The sequence below is a fragment of the Nanorana parkeri genome, unplaced genomic scaffold, assembly GCF_000935625.1.
Source record: "Nanorana parkeri isolate BGI_ZX_2015 unplaced genomic scaffold, ASM93562v1 scaffold1401, whole genome shotgun sequence".
Lineage (NCBI taxonomy): Eukaryota > Metazoa > Chordata > Amphibia > Anura > Dicroglossidae > Nanorana > Nanorana parkeri.
Window position 1 is genome coordinate 393,408 of NW_017307669.1, and position 23,983 is coordinate 417,390.

Consider the following 23,983-nt stretch of genomic DNA (forward strand, 5'->3'; position numbering starts at 1 on the left):
GCTAAAGGAGGGGAATTTTTTTCCTTTCCTTTTTTTTTTTTTTTTTTTTTTTCCCCCTCCTCCATGTATGGAGTATCTTGACATGAGAGTCTGGCCGGCACATTTTTTATTGTATGGATTTGCGGTGATTGGGTGTTCAACAGAGGCTCTGCTTTTTGTGTTTTGTAGACCAAGGCCTCCGAAGACAGACTGCTTTCATTAGTCAGCGCACGGGTCAAAACCAAGAAGTGTGCAGCATGCAACTTAAAATATCCTTCCTCTTCCAAAAAACACTGTGCCAATCCTGTTTAGGGAAGCTAGTGGCGGATGAATCGTCAGGCATGTTTAAAGGACTGGTAGACTGCATGAGCGAAGAGATGGTGTCGCTGTTTCAATCATTATGCACAGTCATTCAAGATGTTGGAATGATTGGAAGCCAATTGGTTGTTTAGGGGCCCTCCAGTTCAGGGGTTCAATCTGCTTCTAGCTCAGTGGGCATGGACAGTGCTGAAAAGGTCACCAAAGTCTCAGATTCTTCCACTGACTCAGAAGAAGGGGAATGCACAGACTCAGATGAAGAAGAGGAGTACAGTCACAACAGATATTTATTTCCTTCCCATGAGACCAACGATCTGCTTAAGGCAGTTTGGGATACACTAGGTTTAGCGGAGGATCAAGGAGAACTGTCAGTACATGGCAGATTATACAAGGGCTTGCAAGCTAAGAAAGGGCCCACCTTTCCAGTATATCAATCCTTAAAGGACATGATTAAAGTGGAATCGGCAGATCCAGAGAAAAGTGTTTTTTTCTAACTTAAATGGAGGTTCCCATGTAAGGAAGAAGATAGTGCAGTGTGGGAGAAATGTCTAAGGGTGGACGCATCCCTTGCCAAATTTTCTAAAAATTCAGATTTATCATTCGAAGAGATGGTTTTTTTTTTTTTTAAAGCTCCAATAGATAAGAAGGTGGAATCTCTAGTAAAAAGAACCTGGCTCGGCGTGCTGGCGATGCCACGAAGCAGGGGGGACCATGCTACATATTTTCTGGACTTGCCCGGCTCTTCAGGACTACTGGAGAGAGATCAAGTTACTACTACCCAAGTTTACCGACCGAGACATTCCGCACACCCCAGCCTTCTTCACCACAATACAATCCCGAAAAAGAGGTACATGAGATCGGTATTACCCCATCTGCTCAATGCAGCAAGCATGCATTCCAATACGTTGGCGGGACCCGTGACCCCCTACGGTGGGAATGTGGTTAGGCAAGGTTGGTGAGATCTGTCGAATGGAGGAACTGACGGTATCGTCTCCAGAAATGCAAACCGCCTTTGCAAAATATGGTTTTATTGGACGGAGTTCCTGCGTTCTCCGGAATATCAAACATACGTCACCTCGGACCCACCCGCAGACCCTCGGGTATCTTGACTGAGCCTAGACAGGTGACCCCCATGGGAGAGTCCATTTCTTTTTTCTTTCTTGTTCCCCATGTCTGTCTTTTTCACTGCAGAAACCTAATTCATGTCTTGATCTATGTATGTCTCGTGTAACCAGGATACAGCATCGATGTCATTAATTTAAGTGTTCCAGGACTATGTATAGACTTTTACCAATGTATGATAGGATATTAACATGCGACCTGTTCAATGAGACCGATCACGGTCATATGTGGGTCTATGGAACGCCTAATATGTACACTTCCACGAGACGAGGAGCTAATACACCAGTATAGCGCACTTACATCGGTCTGAACGAATGGCTAAACTGTGATTCCTATCTCCGTTATGATGCACTTAATTCTAGGGGCAGTAGGGTACGGCAGAAGGATCACATACATAACGCTATACTCCTAATGTCTGTCCGAATTCTCATGTTTGTTGGTATATGTTTTACTGTCATTTAAAAAGTTACAGGATCCATGCGATCGAATACTTGTCTCTTATTAGCATAGGCAGTTTTTCGCCTTGATTGTATTATACCTTTTTACCGATATGCTTCACTTTTGTGAATCGATTTTATACAGTAAGAGTTGTTTCTGGGCATGTATTTGGCCACAGTGGACTTAAGGGATGCATATTTGCACGTCCCTATGGCAGAGGAAGCTCAGAAATTGTTGAGGTTCGCAATCAAGGTTAACCGAGAAGTATTGCACTTCAAGTACAAGGCTCTGCCATTAGGCCTTCAGCACCAAGGTTATTTACGAAGGTTTTAGCAGAAGCTCTTGCGCCTCTCAGATTGAAGCGAATAGGGGTTATATAAGACGACCTTATATTTTTTGCAAACAGTCAAGAGGACCTCGAGGAAAATCTTGCTTCGGCCTTGGCTCATCTGGAAAATCTGGGATGGCTGAGAAAAATCTCAAATCCTTCCATCCCAAAATGGAGTGTTTTTAGTCTACCTAGTGGATACGAAGGAAGCGTGTATTTTCCTGCCAGTAGACAAAATCTGCCACCTGACAACAGATGGGGATCTCTGTTCAAAGGGAAAAACTTATTCTTTTAGATTTATCAGGAAGATTGTGGGGTTGATGACCGCAGCCATTCCAGCAGTGCTTTGGGCTCAATTGCACGCCAGACCCCTTCAGAACTTTCTGTTGGCAGAATGGGGCTGTCGGCAGATATCGTTAGACAAAGTAGTAATATCCAGAGCAATAGTTCAGTCTCTGGGTTGGTGGATGAAGCCAGAACACTTTCAGGGGGGAGATTCTGGAAGCAACCAGAACCTCTGCAGATTACAAGAGATGCAAGTGCATGGGGTTGGGGTGCTCATTTTCAACAGCACATGATCCAGGGCATTTGGAGCAGTTTGGACTGGCAAATCTTCAAATATGAGGGAACTAAAGGCCATAGAATGGGCCTTACTGGAATTTGCTCCCCGCATCAAGAATTGTCATGTGCGGATTTCATCAGATAACGTGACGGCGGTCGCTTACCTGAACAAGCAGGATGGCGTAAGATCTCATCTGCTTGTGTCTCTAGCGTAGGATGTTCTGCTTTTGGCGGAGAAGAACCTGTTGTCAATATCAGCAATTCACCTGAAGGGGAAGTTGAATGTACTAGCAGACACTCTGAGCAGAAAAGCTTTTCGGCAATCGGATTGGGAGTTGGATAATCAGACGTTCCTCATGATTGCAAAAAAATGGGGGCTGCCACAGGTGGACCTTTTTGCCTCCAGTACAAACAGAAAGGTGTCTATTTTATTCTCAGGTTTTATGGTCAGATTAATTCGAAGAGTCATCTGCAAGATTATAGAAGAAAAGGCGACCGTCATTCTGATCACCCCCATTGGCCGAGGAGGCAGTGGTTTGCTCCTCTTCTGAGACTGACCATAAAACCTCCCTGGAAGCTTCCGATAAAAACATATCTGCTTCAACAGGAGTCAGTACTACATCCTTGCATAAAGTATTTACACTTGACAGCTTGGTTTCTTAAAGGGACTTGCTTTTGAAGAAAGGATTGTCTGAAAGGCTTATAGCTACCCTCATGTCCAGTACGAAACCTTCCACTTTATCGATTTTTATAATAATGTTTGGAAAACCTACGCTTCTTGGAAGTTAGGTCATGACTACGCAGGGAAAGCTTTTTTAGTCTCCATCTTAGGCCCCGTTCACATTGAGCGGTTCGCAAATCGTGCGTTTGTCACGCAATTTGCATTGAGCAAGCTTGAATCGCGGCTAAATCCGCTCCAAAAAGGGTCCTGCTGTAGCGACACACGACCCCCCGCGACAGCAGGACCCTTTGCCCCATTGAGAAGCATTGGAGAGCGATATCGCGCGGTAAATTGCCCAATGTGAACGGGGCCTTAGGGTGTAGAGAAAAATGTATCTTGCAGTACATTTCAAGTTCTGTTTCCAAGATAAAAGGTTGGCAGAAGAGCCACTGGTTAAAAGTTTTCTTAAAGCAGTGGCCAGAGCTAAGCCACCAGCAGTGGTTCATTTTCCAACTTGGAATCTCTCAGTGGTCCTACAGGCTTTCCCAGAAGCTCCGTTTGAACAAATTGGGGCTTGTTCTTTAAAAAAATGTTATCCTTAAAACCGCCTTGCTAGTAGCCATTGTTTCAGCTAGGAAAATCAGCGAAGTGCATGCTTTGTCAATTTTAGATCCCTACTGCACTATCCTTCCGGACAAAATCATATTGAAGCCAGACCTGGCTTTTCTACCTAAGGTAGTTTCTGTATGACACAGCATGTGGTTATTCCTTCTTTTTGCTCCAATCCATCTAATAAAAAAGAAGCAGCATGGCAAGGCATTGATGTCCGTTGATGTGTATTGTGAAGAAAACATAGAAAACCGGCACACAGATCTAAGTGCAGTATAAAAGTGACTGTTTAATAAGGTTAAAATTAATGCACTTCCAGGATAGTAAAAAAACATCTCACCTGTTACGCATCAGATTAAGTCCCATCTCGGCTGCTGGTCCAAGATTGCTATCGGGATATGGAGAGAGCAGAGTCCAGTTCCGTCCAGAAAGCCTGTGCTGGAAGACACAGGTTGATGTGTATTGGAGTACCTGAATAAGACGAGGGGCATCAGGAAGTCGAATAATCTGTTAATTCTCTTTTTAGGTCCTAGGGAGGGCCTGAGAGCTTCCAAAAGCACTATAGGAAGGTGGATTAAATTGGCAATCAAACAAGCTTATAACCTACAGAGTTTAAAACCACCAGAGCATATAATGGCACACTCTACGAGTGCCTTGGCCTCTTCATGGGCAAAAAGAACGGGCTACACCAGATCAGATTTGCAGAGCAGCTACCTGGTCCAGTTTCTTGACATTTGTCAAGCATTACAGAGTTGACGTGACGGCCAACCAAGAGCAGACTTTCGGAAGAAAAGTTCTGCAATCTGTGGTCACCCCCTGATTGTGGTGCTCGCTTATTCTCTGATGCTGTCCTGGAAGGTGACTAGAGAAAATTAGTTGGGTACCTGGTGTTATGGAAATTCACTTGGTTCAACGCACAAATCCATGTCGCATTAAGCTGCGCCAAACGCAAAGAATTTCCACTGTTGTACTACGCTCTTTTATGCAAGAACTGGAAGTATCCCCTTCTATAGAGTCATGTAGACAGATGTTGCTTGTTCGTTGATCCCATGCTAAGCGCCCTGAGCACAGGTATGTTTATACTTGCCCAACAGGAAGTGATGTCAGACAGGAAGGGGTGTCTCAACAGCGAGACAGGAAGTGATGGCAAACCAACAGATGATTTCAGCAACCAGCAAACCAGGAAGTGGGGCAGACAGGAAGTGAACAGGAGCCAGCTAACAAAACACATGTAGTAGAACAATCAATCACCAGAGTGACTTTATCCAGCGCGGCTCCGTGATCAATGCCGCATAACGTTACTATGATTCTCATGCGCGCTCATTCACAGGGATAACGTTGTATCTCAAGCGTGTTGATCAGGCACACCAGAGAGAACAAACGCACGTTCCTTTCATATACTGCGTTCCAAACAAATGTATCCACGCAAGCCAATCTATGCATTGCACGGGTGGGCCCCAGCCGGTGTCCATACATTCGCCAAGAAGACACTGCTCCGCCACGCATAAGAAATCTCCTCCAATGGATTAATCCCCCAGTGTCTATTTACCTAGACACTGAGAGACTAATGACAAAACATTACAATACACTAAAAACACATCCTAATAAAATTTCCACAACACTGGTAACTATGTTTCTAGGAACCTACCAGGACAGCAGAGATTCCTGCACGATTTTGGAGAGTTTATATATGTATATACGTATTATGGTGTACAATGGTTGTATCCTCCAGTTCCTTTTATTTTAACTGAGGTATGCTAGTCTTGTGCTCCCCCCCCCTTTTTTTTTTTTTTTTTTTTTTTTTTTTTTTAAATACCATCCTTTTAATTTAAATACACCAGTGCAGTGTTACAAAATTTACTTTAGAGTAAAACCTGTATGCACAATTTTTTTGCAATCGAACTGCACTGGAACACATGGCATTGCGGTGCCGCGGTTCCAGTGCAGCGATCACACTGTGGGTGGGAGGTGCATTTGGGGTGCCATTCAAATGATTGGCACTGCAATGCACCTCCTGCAGCAGAATTTGTCAGGCCGAAACAAAAAATTACTTTTCCCCCCACCTTTTCATTTTTATTTTTCTAATGTTTTTTTGTAAGCACATGGCGCTTGAATAGTTCCGGCCAGAGGGAATGACAGCTGCCAGTGGCAAGATTCTGCAGACGGCAGCTGAATGTAAATACAGCAGGTAGTCGGCTGGTGCAATAACCAACCTGCTATTGGCCATTTCAAACTGCAATAGCCAATCGCAGGCTGACTATTGCACCCGCCCACTGCTATGCCCTCCTCCCAGCATGGAGGAGAGAGCTAGGGGATCCAACTAATCGATAATGAGAATAGTTGACAACTATTCTCAGCTATTTATCGATTAGTTGGTGCAGCCCTAGTGCAAGCAGTACCATTTTTTTTTTCTTCTTCTAGAACAAGAATAAAAAACCTATGTAAGAGCATTAGATAATTTGCAGTGTACATCATCGTTGATACCAGAATAACGCTCCATGTATACGTGAATAAGGTAGTAGAGTGCGAGTGTGGCAACAATAGGACATTAACAGTAAGTCCATTCACAGCTGGTGTTTGTTTGAGGGAGGGTTACTCCTTGGAGTTTATATGTAGGCTCTGGAGCATTGGTTCTCAACTGGTGGGTCGTGACCCAAAAGTGGGTCGCGACCCCATGTTCAGTGGGTCGCCACGTGCCTTTTTCTTTTCTAGGCGAGAGGCTTCCCCCAGTGCAGCACTGTCAGTTCTCACGCCAAAAGCCATTCAAAATATGCTGCCCGGTGCTGAGTGTCAGCTTGAGGTTGGGTGAGCAGGAGCTATGGCCGCGAGGAAGCTCCATCCATACATGCATTGCTTACAGCTCCCTCGCATGTCTTGTAGAGGTGCCTGGACCTAAGTGACATCACATTCTGGCTGCCAGCACCTTTTACAGGGCCCGCAAGGGACCGGTACCAGCAATACACATATGGATGGAGCTCCATCACGGCACAGCAAACCAGGAGTAGACACCCTGTAAGATTAAAATTTATAATTTCCAGATTGAGAGACATTGAGGTCAATAGACAAACCCGCTCAAAAACATGCACAGAAATGTGCAAAACGCTTGTCACATTCCCCGGTGTTTCCTTTGAAGTCTGGGGAAAAAATATTAGCTGCAAATTGCCAAAAGAATCTCATGTTCTTCCTTCTCCTCCCTGTGTTCAGCGATTTGGCGCTGGCGTCCAAATGCTGAGGTGTGAACAGGCCCTATTGAAAATCATGGGATTTCTTGTGTCGGGTGTTTTGTAGCGCGATTGCACAGTTACAAAATACTTGTTTGAATTGGGACATAAGGTGCTTAACCCCTTCGTGACTGACGACGTACAGTGTACGTCGCCAGCATCGGGGCTGTTTAAACAGACTCCCGGCGACTTTTGCCGCCGGGACTCTGTTTAAACTTGTAGAGCCGACTGTCGGCTTTACAAGCTTTTATTCCAACCGAAATCTGGTTTGCCAGGTTGATATAGGAAGTTTGCTACCTAGAGCTGTTTCTGAATAGGTCATTTTGGTAAATTCACAAGTATTTTATAGATTTGCACCATTATTCATTTCCTGGACAGGCCATCATTAGGAATGGTTAAGAATTAATGAGATGGGCTGCTGGGAGGGTTAGGAATGCTTAGGCGGGAATAGAATATAGCTGAGGTTCGTTTACTAAAGTTTGATTTTTTTTTTTTTTTTTTGTACAATAAAATGTGTGAATATTAAGGTCAATGGTCTGATCAGATCAAATGCATGAACAGGAATTTTCACATGAGGGGTACTTGAAGATTACATTACTCTCTGTACCACCTGACCTAAATTTAAAAATTTATTTTTTTTTCTTTTACTACACAAAAAAAGTGAGAATGCATTTGTTTTCTAGAGGTGTTCAGTATAGACCTTTTTGGCCTCAGAAGATCTGTTGGGATGTTTAAAGTGATCTTAAAGTCCAGTTTTTTTTAGATTCTGTTTCTGGATGCTTCAAGATTTTAATTTCCTGTAGAGTCAGCTGGTCCCCTGAGCACTAATATCCTGTTTTTAGGGTGGCTCCTTTCCCTTGCAGAGTCCTCTGGAGCCATCCTTGTGTGTGCTTGTTAGCTGTGTGTCTGCACAACGCACACCCAGCAAGGCGAGCCGTTCCCCTGCTCCTTGCTCCCCACTCCGCTTTCCTCCAAGCTAGAAATAAGGTGCCCATACACTGCTCGATTCTCGTACGAGAATTGGGCGGAATCCCGCGATCATACGAGAATCGAGCAGTGTGAACGAAGACGTGTGACCGTTTCTACTGTACGGTCGCATGTCTTTTGTCGAACCAACATGCGTACGATTGTCGGAGGGTTTCTAGCCTGCTCGTCCGATAGCTGCGGAACGGGCCGGTGTGCGCATGCGCACACTGCCCATTCTGCATTGCGGTCATCGGAAGCCCGCCCCTCAGCAGGGCGGGCTTTCGATGATCGCAAGTACGATCTGCCCGTCCAAGGTGGGCAGATCGTACGAGCTTTCAATAAGCATACGACCATCGCAAGACAAAGTCTTGCGATGGTCGTAAGGTGTATGGGCACCTTTAGACAGATGCTGGAGATTGCTCTATCCCTTGTGATCTTGTACTGGACAGGAAGTTGGAGGTGTTTGGAAATATGGTGACTGTAAGTGTTTGGGCAGAAATGTATTTAATCTGTATTAATTATTGAAAAATTTGAGTTTAATACTACTTTTATGGATGAGTTCCGTAACAAAGTTTTTGTGATTTTCTAGGGCTGCAACTACTGATTATTTTCATAATCTGCCAACTAACCCGATAAAAAAAAAAAAAGCCATCCCTAATTTAAAGTAAAATACACATCTAGTGTTACAAACATAACGGTTACTTCAGAATAAAACTGCATGCACAGTTTTTGCACTCACTGCACTGGAATGCATGGCCTTGCAGTACCACACTTTCCATTGCAGGTGATCACGCTTTAAGGTGCCCATACACTGCTCGATTCTCGTACGAGAATCGAACAGTGTGAACGAAGACGTGCGACCGTTTTTACTGTACGGTCGCACATCTTTTGTCTAAGGAGCATGTTAGAAAACCAGCCGAGAATCGTACAATTTTCGGCTGTTTTGAACGGTGCTCGGGAGACAAAAGCCGAACGGGACGGTGTGCGCACGCGCACACTGCCCGTTCAGCATTGCGGTCATCGGAAGCCCGCCCCTCGGGGGCGGGCTTGCGATGATCGAGAGTACGATCTGCCTGTCCAAGATGGGCAGATCGTAAGTTTTTTTTTAATCACTTTACAACCATCGCAAGACTAAGGTCTTGCGATGGTTGTACAGTGTATGGCCACCTTTACACACACTATTGCCAAAAGTATTGGGACACCCCTCCAAATCATTGGCTTCAGGTGTTCCAATCATCTCCTAGGTCACAGGTGTATCAAATCAAGCACCTAGGCATGCAGACTGCTTCTAAAAACATTTGTGAAGAATGGGTTACTCTCAAGACCTCAGTGAATTCAAGCGTGGTACCGTGATAGGTTGCCACCTGTGCAATAAGTCCATCCGTGGAATTTCCTTGCTACTAAATATTCCACAGTCATATGTTAATGGTATTATAACAAAGTGGAAGCAACTGGGAACAGCAACTCGGCCACAAAGTGGATACCCGCAGTCAGCTACTTCCCCTTTTCCATTCCTTCCATTCCCCACTCAGTTGATGATATTATGCACTCTCTCTGAGATCCTTCTGCTTCACCCTGTGCTGTGCATATCAGCAAAAGGTCAAATGATAAGTGCTTGGCCAAATTGTGTTTAGCTAAACCATTGATTTACACTAACTTACTACACTTGACTTAAATGACCTCTTCATGAACGTGTATACATTTTGCTAGTTCATTTGTAACCCAAAAAAGTTTTTCTTTAGTGGGCACTCTGGGCACAGGTGCATGTTAAAGTATTTACAGATATTCTTAAGGTGCCCATACACCTTACGATTATCGGACGAAACTTTTCGTCCGATCGAATAGTCGTACGATTTTCGTACGACAGCCCCATCCTGCCCCGATGATCGCAAGATTAATTTAGCCGTAATTAACGAAAAGCACCTGGACGAAATGCGGTAATTGATTTGTCGTATTTTCGTTCGCGCATGCGCAGTGTAGATCGTACGACTTTTGACGGACGGAAACACCAGCAACCTTACGACAATTGTACGATCGAGTAAAGTTTTCAAACATGCCTGACCGTCAAAAGTCGTACAATTGTACAGTAATGTCGGTCGGACACTGCAATGCACACATACGATTATCGGCCGAAAAGTCGATCGCATACGAAAATCGTCCGATAATCGTAAGGTGTATGGGCACCTTTTTAAATGTAAAAGTTTCAAAACACTATCTTTTTTTTTTTTTTTTGTGTGCGTGTGTTTTTTAATTTATGAATAGTTTTATTAGTAGTAGTGTGGACTTCCTTTCACACACTCCCCCGCACACAAAAAAGTAAATCACAATGTATTATAAAGTAATTGAAAAACTTTCACGTATTCAGCACTTCTTAGTATAAGCCCTATTAAAGTTGGTTCAAAACCCACAAATTTTTCAAACGTATTTGGGCATGCCTGACTACTATAACGCTGGGTTCACACGTGGGCATACGGAATATGCGCGTTTGCTGCGTGATTTTACAGCGATTTGCGGTAAAAGAAACACGCGACAAACGCGCCTTTCCGAAGGCTATCCGGCTGTATCCTAATGGATACGTGCTGCAAATACGCCCCAAAGAAGCTCCTGTACTTCTTTGGGCGTAGTGCATTTTCCAGCGAGTTCCTATGCGCTGTAAAATGCCCAGGTGGGAACCATAGGCAATCATTGGTTTTCACATGTTGAGCGTTTTACAGCGCGTAGGAACACCCCAGGTGTGAACCAGGCCTAAGGTTGTTTTGTATTTAGGTAAAACACCTGTAATGAGACAAAAGGTGCCCATACACCTTACGATAATCGGACGAAACTTTTTGTCCGAATAGTCGTACGATTTTCATACGGCAGCCCCATCCTGCCCCGATCGCAAGATTAATTTAGCCGTAATTAACGAAAAGCACCTGGACGAAATGCGGTAATTGATTTGCCGTATTTTCGTTAGCGCAAGCGCAGTGTAGATCGTACGACTTTTGACGTCGGAAACGCCAGCAACCTTATGAAAATCGCACGATCTAGCAAAGTTTTCAAACATTGTACAGTAATGTCGGTCGGATACTGCAATGCACACATACGATTATCGTCCGAAAAGTCGATCGTATACGAAAATCGTCCGATAATCGTAAGGTGTATGGGCACCTTTTTAACAAAGGTTTTTAGATCTGGAGGAGTTAGGATGCTTGAATTCTCTAGCTGTGTGTACTGTGAAGTAATTCATTCTCTAAGATCACAACAAAGATTCTAAAAGTTGGCTTCAGTTTTTCTAAGAGCTGAAAACACCTGCTGTGTACATTGGCGCTCTGGTGGGCTGCCGAGACTTTGCAGCAGTAGAAAGTAATAAGAGAGCTAAGATTTTAGTGCCTCTGTTGTAAACTTTGAAGAGAACTTAACCTCTAGCTGCAGAGGTTAGTGTGAGCTTGTTTTTTAAATTACTTTATTGCTTGTTCAGGAATTTATAAATATTGTGTGTAGTCTTGGCACAGATTCAATTTAAATGTCTAGTGCCTAGTTCTCCTGGCCCTCTTCAACAAATGAATGTTTTACATTTAGGCTGGGTTCACACCTAGGCGTATCAAATATGCGCGTGTGTCGCAGTTAAACACGCGACAAACGTGCGTTTCTGAGGGCTACCTGGCTGTATCCCAATGGAAACGTGCGACAAAAACGCCACAAAGAAGCTCCTGTACTTCTTTGGGCGTAGGACGTTTTTGTAGCGCGTTCATACGGCCTGTAATACGCCCAGGTGTGAACCATACCCATAGGAAATAATGGGATTTCGGTGTTTGAGCGTTTTGCAGAGCGTTCAAAAGCGCTACAAAACGCCCAGGTGTGAACCGGGCCTTTAACATTTTGCCATTCAAGCCCCCCTTTGTGACTGGTTACATGTTATATTTAATATGCATTGTACAACAGTTAGCTGAAGACTTATTGGGCAATCTGTATGATGTACATTTTTGCATTATAGTCTCTTTTTTTTTTTGGCTTCTTTTTGTATATGAACACAGACATTTTAAATTTTAAATTTATTTTTCCTGCAAAGTGTTTTAATAAATGTTACCTCTTCCACAGAAATTCCAGATGAGAATGGCAAATCCCAGAGAGTACTAAATGATAAGGCTTTCCTTCTTAAGAAGCTCAAGAAAAAGAAGAAAAAGAAGCACAGAGATGATTTAAGAGGCAGACGGCTAAAAATGTACAACAAAGAGGTCCAGACCCTGTGTGCTGGACTTACCCGCATTAATCAGGCCTCCCTAGACCAAGCCAGTGTAGGAGTAGAAATGAACCAGGAGTCCTGCAGATACCTAAAGGATGAGCAGCTTTGCCGGTCAGACCTTGGAACTGAAGAATATAGGGTTCCTCAGGAGGTCCAGATGCCTTTTGCATCTCATCAGGAGCACTGCATCCGTACCAGTATCTTCAAAACAGAATCTCGATTCAGCAGACTAATGCATGAAGAGATTCAGTCGAATGGCGGAGCCCCAGTTTTACATGCTTACATGGATGAACTCTCCTTTTTGTCTCCTATGGAGATGGAGAGATTTGCTGAGGAGTTCCTGGAAAAGACATTTATTGAGAATGAAAAAAATGCTTCTGACTATGCCTTGGCCATAGTTCACGGTGCAGCGGCTTATTTGCCAGATTTTCTGGATTACTTTGCTTTTAACTTTCCAAATACACCAGTTAAAATGGAGATTCTTGGCAAGAAAGACATTGAGACGACAACAATTGCAAACTTTCATTCACAGGTAAATGTTGAACCTATAATATAAAAAATGAAATTGATGTTGAATATATAATTCAACTATTGGGAATTTATTATTATTCTTTTTATTATTCATGTTCTGGGAGAGTAGCAAATATGCCTGAAGATAAGCCGCTGGAGCTGCTGTAGGGATGTTTTTATATTGTCAGTAAAAGCATAATTTTCTAGATCCTGGATTGTTCTGACTGGCTTCAAAGGATTTATTTGTATCCTTCGGTGCATAGATCTACTGAATAAACTAGTTCTAAATGATGCATTGATCAATTGCCAGTGATCTAAATTGTAATTCTTGAGTAGAAGCAACAATAGTTATTCCTAGGACCAATTGAAGCCATGTTTTTGATGCAAATTCATTTTTATATGGATCCCTAGCTAAAATTGCCAAATAACTGCATTGCAAACTGTGCGACTACTTTTGCTTGCAAAAGAATATTTAGGAATTTTTTTTATTTTTTTTTTTCCTATTCTCAATTTTGTAAAATACTGTGTTTTTTAATTCTAAATAACTTCCCAAAAAATCGCTGCCACACTCTATTCTATTGTAAGTGTATCATAAATTGGGTGAACAGATTGTAGCTGGGTGACAGTAGTTGCTATGTGTGATTGTGCATAAACTTGGTGGGCAGTCTGCACTAGAAAGCCCTAAATTTGCTGTGTTCTTTCATATGTGGCTGCTTGACAAATCTGGTGCTTGTTTAATATGCAAGCTTACTCTGGTATTGGAGATTAGGATCTGTAAGGGCCTTAACCCCTTTGTGACCAATGGGGTTAAGGCCGTGAGCGTTTTTTCAGTTCCTAAAAGACTGCTGACAGACTAATCCCGTCGTCTGGTCCATAGAGGGACCAGCGCCTATTGGGTTAATGCTGTTGCTGGGTCCCTCCCAGGGTCTGAGGCAGACCCTCAACATCAAATTGGGGTTCCCAGCACTGTGATCACAGAGCTGTGACAGCCACTGAGCCAAGTGATACTATATTCTCCTCCAGATACTTTGAATCTCCTCCGAATGCTTAGTATCAAAAGCCCATGTAAATAAAAAAAAGAGATAACCCCTTAGTGCCCCCTAGTTTAAAAAACAAACAGTTTAAAGTGTTCAAAATATAGTGCTGAGATGGCTATTAGGAGACAAACATACCACATTCTAAAATTCGTTCCACACTAAAGTTGTGTTTCATTTTGTTTTGTGACCCATAACTCCCAAAATAAACAGAAATTATACCCTATAAATCAGGACAAATAAAAGCATGTATTATGAGTTACTTTCTGTTAGGTACACTAATTATGTACATATTGCCAAAACTGAAATGTGTGTTTTTTTTTTTTAATTTTATATATGCATATATCGCATCAGATTAAAGGTGTGGTGTGTGTGTGTGTCATGTAAATGGTTAAATGGCAAAAATTGCTCTGAAGCTGTGTTACTAAGGGGTTAAAGTGTATTTCCACTTTTTCCAGTAAATTTAAGAAAACATATCCGAAAAAGCATCAAATTCCATCAAAATGGAGATCCCAGGGCAGAAAACTTTTTATACACTGTATAATGTATTGCTGGGATTTGTTGTATTCCTATATAGCTGGTGGTATTCTGCATTGCGCTGTATAGAGGACTACAAATCCCAGTAACAATACATTATACAGTGGTGCAATGCTAAATACCACTAGCTATAGAACATTATACAGTGCAATGCAGAATACTGCCAGCTATAATGTACTATTGCTGGGATTTGTTGTATTTCGCTATAGCTGGTGGTATTCTACATTGTGCTGTATAGTGTGCTATTGCAGTCCTCTTTAGCCAGTGCCATTCTGCATTCATTGCTGTATAATTTTACACTTTCCATTTCACTATATTGCTCACCACACTTTTTTTTTTTTTCTTTTTTACTTCCACCCCTCCAAGCTTGCTCCTGTAATGCGCTACAATCTCAATACAAACTAGTAGTCCCATCACTGGAGCCATTTCTTCAAATTTATTTATTTATTTTTTTTTATCCGATTTAATCGAACTTAATAATCGGCTAACCGATTTTGAAAATAATAGCTGCAGCTCTAGAAAGAACAGCTTTTCTTTACAGCATGTGCAGTTTTCATCTTGAGATTTTTGTTGTAGGACAATGCCACTAACCTTTTTCAATTTTCGTCCAATTAGAAAAAGTTTTCTAGCCTGCTTGAAAGAAAAAAATCTGCCAGTTGTACAGTAATTGAGGTTGTGCACTTCCCATCAACTGTCAGATTTTCTTATGAAAACGCAATCTCAGACAAAATCTCCAGATAATTGTAAGGTGTTGTATGGGCACCTTAACACTGATCATCTTGCAAACAAACTCCATGATGGAAATTTCAGGTGCATCTGTACTTTCAAAGCAATACAACATGCAACTATAGGATATTCCTGAAAATAATCAGCCTGGTCTTCTTTGCTTAAAAGATGATAAATTCATCAAATATTTCTTTGGGTGCGGTAAGATGGCGTTACTCTTACAGGTGTTGTTTTTTTTGTATAATCTTTTATTTTGCAGTTTTCAAATTTTCTTTCACAAAGGAACATTTTATGGACAGTAGTGGGTCAAACATAGACCCTAACATCAAAAATAATACGACATACATAACCACACAAATGGGCGTGCAGCCCATTTACAGGTGTATTTTATTTTTTCTTAGCGTGCGGCACATTACTCCTTTTTAGGTACACATATGCAGCCAAAACACAGTCCGTCCAATATATGGGCAAACGTGAAATACGGTGTATATAACAGACAATGTTCATATGTGTAAGCCATACAACAAGTTAGTAATCGCGATATGGAAAGTCTTATATGGCTTGCATTAAATCAGCATCCACACATGTGAGTAAACTTGTAGCACATTCTTCAATCTGCAAAGCCAGCTTCAAGACAAAATCTTCACCTGTGAACCAGGCTATTTTCCAATGCTAGGCTCAAACACAGCAGGTATTCAAACCTTTTTCAGGCATGCATGTACTCAAAATATCCATAGAAGTCTCTCAGGTATTTCTCATGTAAATCATGAGAAGTCCCGCACCAACATACACCAGCCTTTAAACACCGGAGCATTGGATATCGGGTCAAGACCATCGCCCTTGACGCGTTTTGTTCCCTTCAGGAACTTCCTGCTGAAAATATTCACTCATTTTATTTATAAAACACTGGGACAGATATAGATATATATCAATCTCCAATCTCTAAATCTCATACAGGGCTTGAAAAATCCACTTGTCTGCGACGAGCAGACGGTGGAGCCCGATGAGCAGCTGGCCGGCCGGGAGCTTTACAGTCAAGTGATCGAGCGTCTCGAGAGATGCTCCATCGCTTGTATCAGCAGCTTTCACTGCCGTTGCCGGTCCCGAGATCCGATGCTGTTGGGACCGGCACGGCTCTGTGACTGGAGATCAAAGGGAGTTCATGTGCCGCTGTATTATACATTGGTATTCTATTCTGTAGAGTTGCAACAATTATTAGATTACCATCGTCGATACGTCGTCTAAAATTGTTCGCAGCTCCACATACACGAGTTACGCTATGCCCGCTGCGGACGCCATGCCCACCACGCACACGGACGCCGGACACACGCCCGCAGAGCACGCCGCGACTTACAAGGGATGTATTTCTATATAGCTGCTGGTATTCTGCATTTCCCCGTATAATCATACAGCGCACTGCAGAATGCCACCAGCTATAGAGGACTACAAATCCCAGCAATAATACATTATATACAGTGCAATGCAGAATAACCCCAGCTACAGAGGACTACAAATCCCAGCAATAGTACATTATAGTATAATGTACTATTGCTACATTCTTCTATAGCTGCTGGTATTCTGCACTGCGCCGCTGTATAATGTACTACTCCCGTGATGGGACTACAATCTCAATAGCAACTAGTAGTCCATCACTGAACCCTTTTTTTTTAAATTTTTTTATCCGATTAGTCGATTAATCGAACTTAATAATGGGCTAACCGATTATGTAAATAATCGTTAGCTGCAGCCCTAATATATAATATATCTATATCTATCTGTATTCAACTTTCAAAAAAATACAAGGCAAACAAAAGAAAACAAGGGAAAACAAGCCTTTGTCATCATATAGGATACACAGTATCGGGTGTGGACATAAAGAAAACGGATGAGCATGATAAGTGCTATATATACACACACAAAAATGTGAATAAAAATAAACCATAGACATCTAACCTCCGGTAAATGCTTCCTTAGTGTGTAACTTGAAACCCTGGGTTAGATGCAATTGGCGGCTGCTACTCCAGTAGGGGTCCATAAGACATTGGCATAAAATAAATGTAGGAATAGTAGGCCGGGAGTGGGTGGAAGTATAAGTACAAAGGTGAGAGGGGCAGAAGGTAGGGTGTAATCTCTCAGGAGTACGGAATAAAAATAATACAGCACAATGAAAATTGTTATACACATGAGGCAACATAAGCGATCGGTGGAATCCATCCCAGATTGTGCTTATTGTCTGGAAATGGAACCCGGAATTGTTTATATTTTATTATTCAGAAACTCCAGCCAGGCATACCATACCATAGTTTGATGGGTACACGAAGATCTGCTATATAATTCTTGGAGCGGAAGTGTGTAATTTTGGGAATGTTGGAAACTATCCATGAATGTAACGTAGTCCTGTACAGGAGAGGAGTATCCTCTAGCTCTCCAATTTGTATAAATCAAAATATGGTATTGCAATTTCGTATACTTGCAATGGGATTTCTAGAGTAGTAGGGGTTGCATACAAGGTTGGGTCATCTAAAACTGACTGCCAGTTAAAGTGGGAAATAGAAGTTTGTAGGGAGCGGTCTAGATGAGTAGCCAAGAACCAGTTCACAAGGTCTCCCTAGATCATCATACATTTCTCGAGCGTGTACCACACTTTATCATTATCCTTCAGGAACCAAGTTTTTTTGGTCTGGTCAAGAATGGAGGCACAATAATATGTTTTCAAAGAGGGAAAGCCCATGCCCCCTTGAAGTTTGTGTTTGAACAATAAGTTCTGAGAAATTCTACTCTTCTTCCCATTCCATACAAACTCGCTGACTATAGAGTGCAGGGTGTGAAAAAAACAGTTAGGTTTTGATAAGAGCACCAAAATAATACAGGTTCTTTGGTAATACAGACATTTTAAATGCAGCTACTCTACCGTGCCATGAAATTTCAAATTGACCTATAGTAGCCAAATCATTCCGAATTAATTTAAAGTAGGGATTAATTGTGTTTTTTAAAAAGATTTTCGGTTTTAGCAGTTAAATGTATTCCCAGGTATGGGACTTTTTCATTAGCCCAAATGTAGGGGAACATAGTTTGAAGTATATTTTTCGTAGTAGGAGGTAACCCTAGATCCAGTATTTTGTGACTTTTCCGCATTTACTTTATAGTAGGATACCAAATTAAACATTTGTAATGTCGAGTGTACCGCTGTCGGGGAAGAGACCGCTTCGGTTATAATGTCGTCCCGCAAAGAGTGCTATTTTGAAGTCGGACTTACCAACTGGTATCCCACAGATATTATAGTTACTTCTAATTGCCATAGCTAATGGTTCCAGCAGTAAGGAGAACAAGATAGGTGATGGGGCATCCTTGCCTCGTTCTGTTTGAAATGTAGGATGAAGAATTGGGATAACATGCCCGAGACTGAGCGGAGGAGTTAGAATATAATGCCATTTATGGCTGATTTTATAATTCCATGAATCCCAAAGCGTTCAAGGGCTTGAAACCTATACTTCCAATGCACATGGTCAAATGCTTTATCAGCATCCAAAGTAAGAAGCAGAGAAGGCATTCGGTTCTTAACTGCTTAATCATACTTGATCATACGCTTGACGCCCCTTAACAAACCTAACTTGGTCTGGGTTTATCGGTTTCGGGGTTTTGAGGTAACAGTCTACCAGCTATCATTTTAGCATAGATTTTTATATCTGTGTTGATAAGAGATGGGGCGAAAAGTTTTTAGGATGAACCGGTTATTTCCCCAGTTTAGGCAGTGTGATAACACCTCGCAGCATATCACAAGGAAAAGATCCTGAGGCCGAGGCAGTATTGACTATCTGCAAGATGGGGGGAGCAATATGTCTTGCAAGTGTTTATAATACTCAGAAGAGAAACCGTCAGCTCCTGGGGCTTTGTTCAGCAGGAGGTCATGAATAGCTTTTTTAATTTCTAAGGTGGTTAAAAGGGGTGGATAATGTACCTAGATCACACAGTTTGGGGAATTTGATAGAGCCAAGAAATTAATTAATAGAAAGCAAAGAGGGTTGCTGGGTGGATGGGTCCTCTTTCAAAATATAAAGAGATTGATGATCTCCAATTGCGTTCGTAATATCCTGAGGGTTTTTGAGAGGTAGGTTAATATAGGTGTGATATAGGAGAGGGATCTTGGTCTGTAATTGTCTGTGTTTAAGTTTGGACGCTAGTAATTTGCCCTCATTATTCCCGTGGAAGTAGTGGGTAGCTCTAGGTTTGACCAGTTTAAAGTCGTAGTCAGTGATCAATAGGAGTTTGAGTTCTTGGTGGGCCTGATGAAGATCCGGATAGGAGGGGGGTCTGAAGTTTGTTAATGTGCAGATTCGAGCAATTTTATGCGCTCTAGTATAATTATATTGCTGTAATTTCCTTTATTTTCTCTAGCACCCAATTGAATTGGTATTCCCCAGATATACGCCTTATGGGAGCACCAAAGGGTGAATGGACCAAGTTCAGAAGATTCATTGATATCGAAGAATACCTGCAATTCAGATGTGATAGTTTTCTGAAAATTGGGAGATGATCGCAATGAAACATTGATTCGCCATAGTGACGATAGAGGGACTCCTAATCTTCCAAATGTAGTGTGATAGGAGCGTGGTCAGACCACGTAATATTATGTATTTTAGCCCCACTAACTTGTTGTAGTGTCCATTTATCAGTGATGAAAAGATCTATGCGGGAATAGGATTTAAGGGGATTAGAATAAAAGGTGTAATCTCTTTCCAGCAGATAAAGGCATCTCCAAACATCATATACAAGTCTTCATTATGTAACAGTTTGGTGATGTTGGGTCTCGAGGGACCCCTCGGTGTAGAAACATCAATGAGGGGATCCGGTGCTAAATTAAAGTTTCCACATAAGAGAAGGGAGCTACGTTTTGGATTTTTCGAATTTTCTGTAAAAGTAGTTTTAGAAAGGTGATTCGTTTCACATTTGGGGCATAGAGATTTAGTTTCTAGTGTATACCATGAGGAATTCAATTCGCGCACCAGTACAATAAATCTACCATTAGAGTTTTGGAGCACAAATGTAACACTATCACAAATTGCAATAAGTACCCCACTCTTCTTTTTTTGGGGCATTGGATGTAAAAACATGAGGGAAAGCCTTATGAGAGATTTTAGGAGGGCTATCTGCCTTAAAGTGTGTTTCCTGTACACAAACGCTACCGTGTTGTCTGGCCTCAGTCCAGAGATAACGTTTTTGAGGGCTATTAAGGCCTTTGGCGTTGATGGAAATCTTTTTAACTCCCATCATAACTAGTTTATATATGCTGTACAGAGCACAAGAAAAGTGCTTTAGATTTCCTACCAATCACTAGACATACCCAGAATAAATCTGGGAGAAAATGTAGTGCACAATGATCACTCTACAAGTGTCTAAGATTAACAATGAAAGATATGATACCCATAATATGATGCGTAAAGGAAGTCCATGGTTCAAGTAGTGGATAACTAGGACATCCATCCAGAAGGGGTTAACATGCTGTTTCGGAGAGAGAGAAAACACCTGGATATATATAGAGAAAAGTTAATACAACAAAAAGAAAAAAAACTAAAAACAAAATTTCCCGACTGCATCCGCGACCGTTTGTATAAAGCGTCAGGGGAGGTCAAAACTCCAACTATAGAACGGTCCAAGGCAAATTTTGTTACGTTGTGAGACTCTGGGGTTGATTTACTAACCTTTTAAACACACCACGAACGTGTATACACCTCTGTAGTGTGTTCCCTCCCAGCATGATCTATGGGAGGAATCGAAACACCTTTGTAGTGTGTACACACCCAGCAGGTGTGTTGTGCAAAGCCCTGCAATGAATTGCAAGGTAATGTGGTGTAAATTAGCTCTATGTTATGTTGCTTGCGTTGATGAATGCAGGAATGTAAATGCATGAGCTAACCATTTTTGTCTAAACTGTGAAGCAGCATTATATATGCATCATGTGCATGATTTTTCCATATATGGCATTAGTGGAAATATGCTTTTAGAGACTTTTTGGTTGATAAATACGTTTTGCTGTGTGAAAATCACACACACCTGGTGTGTGTGTGTGTGTTTAGGTTAGTAAATCACCCCCTCTGTCTCTGCGATTTAATGCACTTCAATGAAATCTTCAGATGTGCATCTGGTTCCTTCAGGTGTTTGGTACCACGTTGGGGATCAGCTGAATGTTCCATAGGGTTGTCTTCTGGCTGTATTCCCCAGGCATTGAGGATGGCGATTCCATCCTCTTTTGAACTGCTGGATGAAGGTGCAGAGAGCTGCGGAGGGAGACGAGCATGCCTTTTTAATGTGGTATCAACTAGTGCATAAGATTATGTCAAATTTAATGTGGATATAGGGATCATATATTGTTGTTTTGCTTTATGGGGTATATAGTTTTGTTTGCAATTTTTGGTTTAAATATTAATTATGATGAATAATAAATACTAAACATTTTTAAGGCCTAAAGGAAAAAAAAAATGGCACTGCTCTTCACAAACTCAAAAAATATATTCCTAAAATATGAGAGAAATTGTCACATAGTGATAACAATTTTGTGTTTATATACAACACCTGTGTTGCACAATGCCTGTGCTAATAATAGTTCAGAAAAATCTCTTGGCCTAATGGTCTATACATTATAAACCATAATAAACATAGGGGGGAAAAAAAACCATATACCAGGGGTGTGGAAATTTAAAAAAAAAAAACTACTTGTCCAAAGGCTAAAGCTGGGGCTGAATCTACTTGTCCCTCATGGCAATCTACTTGTCCCAATACAAAAAAATTGTTTTAATCAAAACTAGGGATGCACCGATATAGGTTTTTGAGTACGAGTACCGATATTTTGCTTTTGGTACTCGCCGATACCGAGTATTGGTGCTTGCTTTGGCATGGAGCAGGCTTCCTGGGCAATCAGGAAGCTGGGCAGCGGGTAATTATATGCTACTCAGCTTCCTGAGTGCCAGGGAAGCCGACTCCATGTTGTTTGGCCGGCTTGATTGTGATTGGCCGGGAAAACTGCTTCCCAGCCAATCAGGAAACCAGGCGGCGGGTAATGACCTGATTGGCCGGGAAGCCGGCTCGATGTTCAGGAAGCAGGGCAGTGACTAATGACCTGCCTCACAGTTTCCTAATTGGCTGGGAAGTCGGCTCAGCAAGGAGCTGGCTTCCCGGCCAATCAGGAAACCAGAAGGTGGGTCAATAGTTGCTCTCCTGATGGCATGGGAAGCTGCTAATGGGCACCCCTGGCATGGGAAGCTGCTAATGGGCACCCCTGGCATAAAGTCCAATAGCATTCAATGATGTTACAAAAATGAATAAAACAAATAGATAATTTTAAAATATAGTTCAAAAATAATTCAAAGTTAGTGATCTCTGAAGTCTTTTCCACGTCTGAAGTTTTTCTGGCTTGTGAGGACTCAAGACCAAAATAGTCTTAAACGGCTGTTATGGCAAAATCTTTTTGTGACGTGAATGTCGTATATAGTGCAACCCTGTAATGGCAGTTATTTAAAGGTCCCTGTCCTTATATCCATATTCTGACTTTACAATAACTATAAGCTAACCTTATAAAAGGCATATACATGGATGTTCTATTCTCACTACACATTGACGTAACGAGGTTCTGTACTCTCAATATGGGCTTTACAATAGTCCTGAGTCATGTATATTCCTACAGATACACTTTACATCCTTCAATCCCATTATAAAGGGCACACGTCTACTCTTTGGACATTCCTTACAGCTGTTCACACTAGAGCTGCAGCTAACGATTATTTTCCAAATCGATTAGTTAGCCGATTATTAAGTTCGATTAATCGGATAAACAATAAAATACATTTTAAAAAATGGCTCATAATTTACACTTGTGTTCTGACATTGCTCTCACATCTTCAAGGACAAAGACAATATAGACGTCTGTCTATTCTAAAGTCCCATTCATTCAAGCACGAGGTAATATATGTTAAATCATGGACCCATTCTTTTATTCCTCTTAAGCCAAATTGTATTGAATCTAAGTTTGTTTTCAATGGTGATCATATGAAGCCATTTATTATCACATAGTTGTTTTGGGCTCCTTTTTTAAATCATAACGGATATCGGCCAAATGGCCCCGATCGGAAGTTTACATACTCACAATGTTTGGCCTTGTTACAGACACACAGGGTGACACACAGGTTAAAATGGCAATTAAAGGATAATTTCACACAAGTGGCTTTTTAAATTACAATTAGTGTCCGTGTATAAATAGTCAATGAGTTTGTTAGCTCTCATGTAGCTCAGCTAGATGCTGAGCCATGGGAAGCGGAAAACTGTCAAAAGACCTGCATAACAAGGTAATGGAACTTTTATAAAGGTGAAAAATGTTATAAAAAAGATATCCAAAGCCTTGAAAATGCCAGTCAATACTGTTCAATCACTTGTTAAAAAGTGGGAATTTCTGGGATCTCTTGATAGTAAGCCAAGGTCAGGTAGACCAAGAATGATTGCAGCCACAACTGCCAGAAGAATTGTTGTGGATACAAACAAAAACCCACAGGTAACCTCAGGAGAAATACAGGCTGCTCTGGAAAAATACGGTGTGGTTGTTTCAATACAGTACTTCACCGAATATGATCTGCATGGTTGAGTTGCCAGAAAGAAGCTTTTACTGGGCCAAGGCCACAAAAAATGCCCACGTTACAATATGCCCGACAACACCTTCACACACCTCACAAATTCTGACACACTGTAATTTCGAGTGACGAG

The 23,983-nt window shown here is 41.7% G+C and overlaps 1 protein-coding gene across 1 annotated transcript in view; it reads left to right on the forward strand.

The window, feature by feature from the left end:
- The window catches only part of RSBN1 (round spermatid basic protein 1), a 54,004-nt gene that overhangs the window by 15,599 nt on the left and 14,422 nt on the right, over nucleotides 1-23,983 (forward strand). Inside the window, exon 2 of the mRNA XM_018569805.1 lies at nucleotides 12,284-12,960. Coding sequence (XP_018425307.1) covers nucleotides 12,284-12,960 — 677 coding nt within the window. The remainder of the gene's footprint in view (nucleotides 1-12,283; nucleotides 12,961-23,983) is intronic.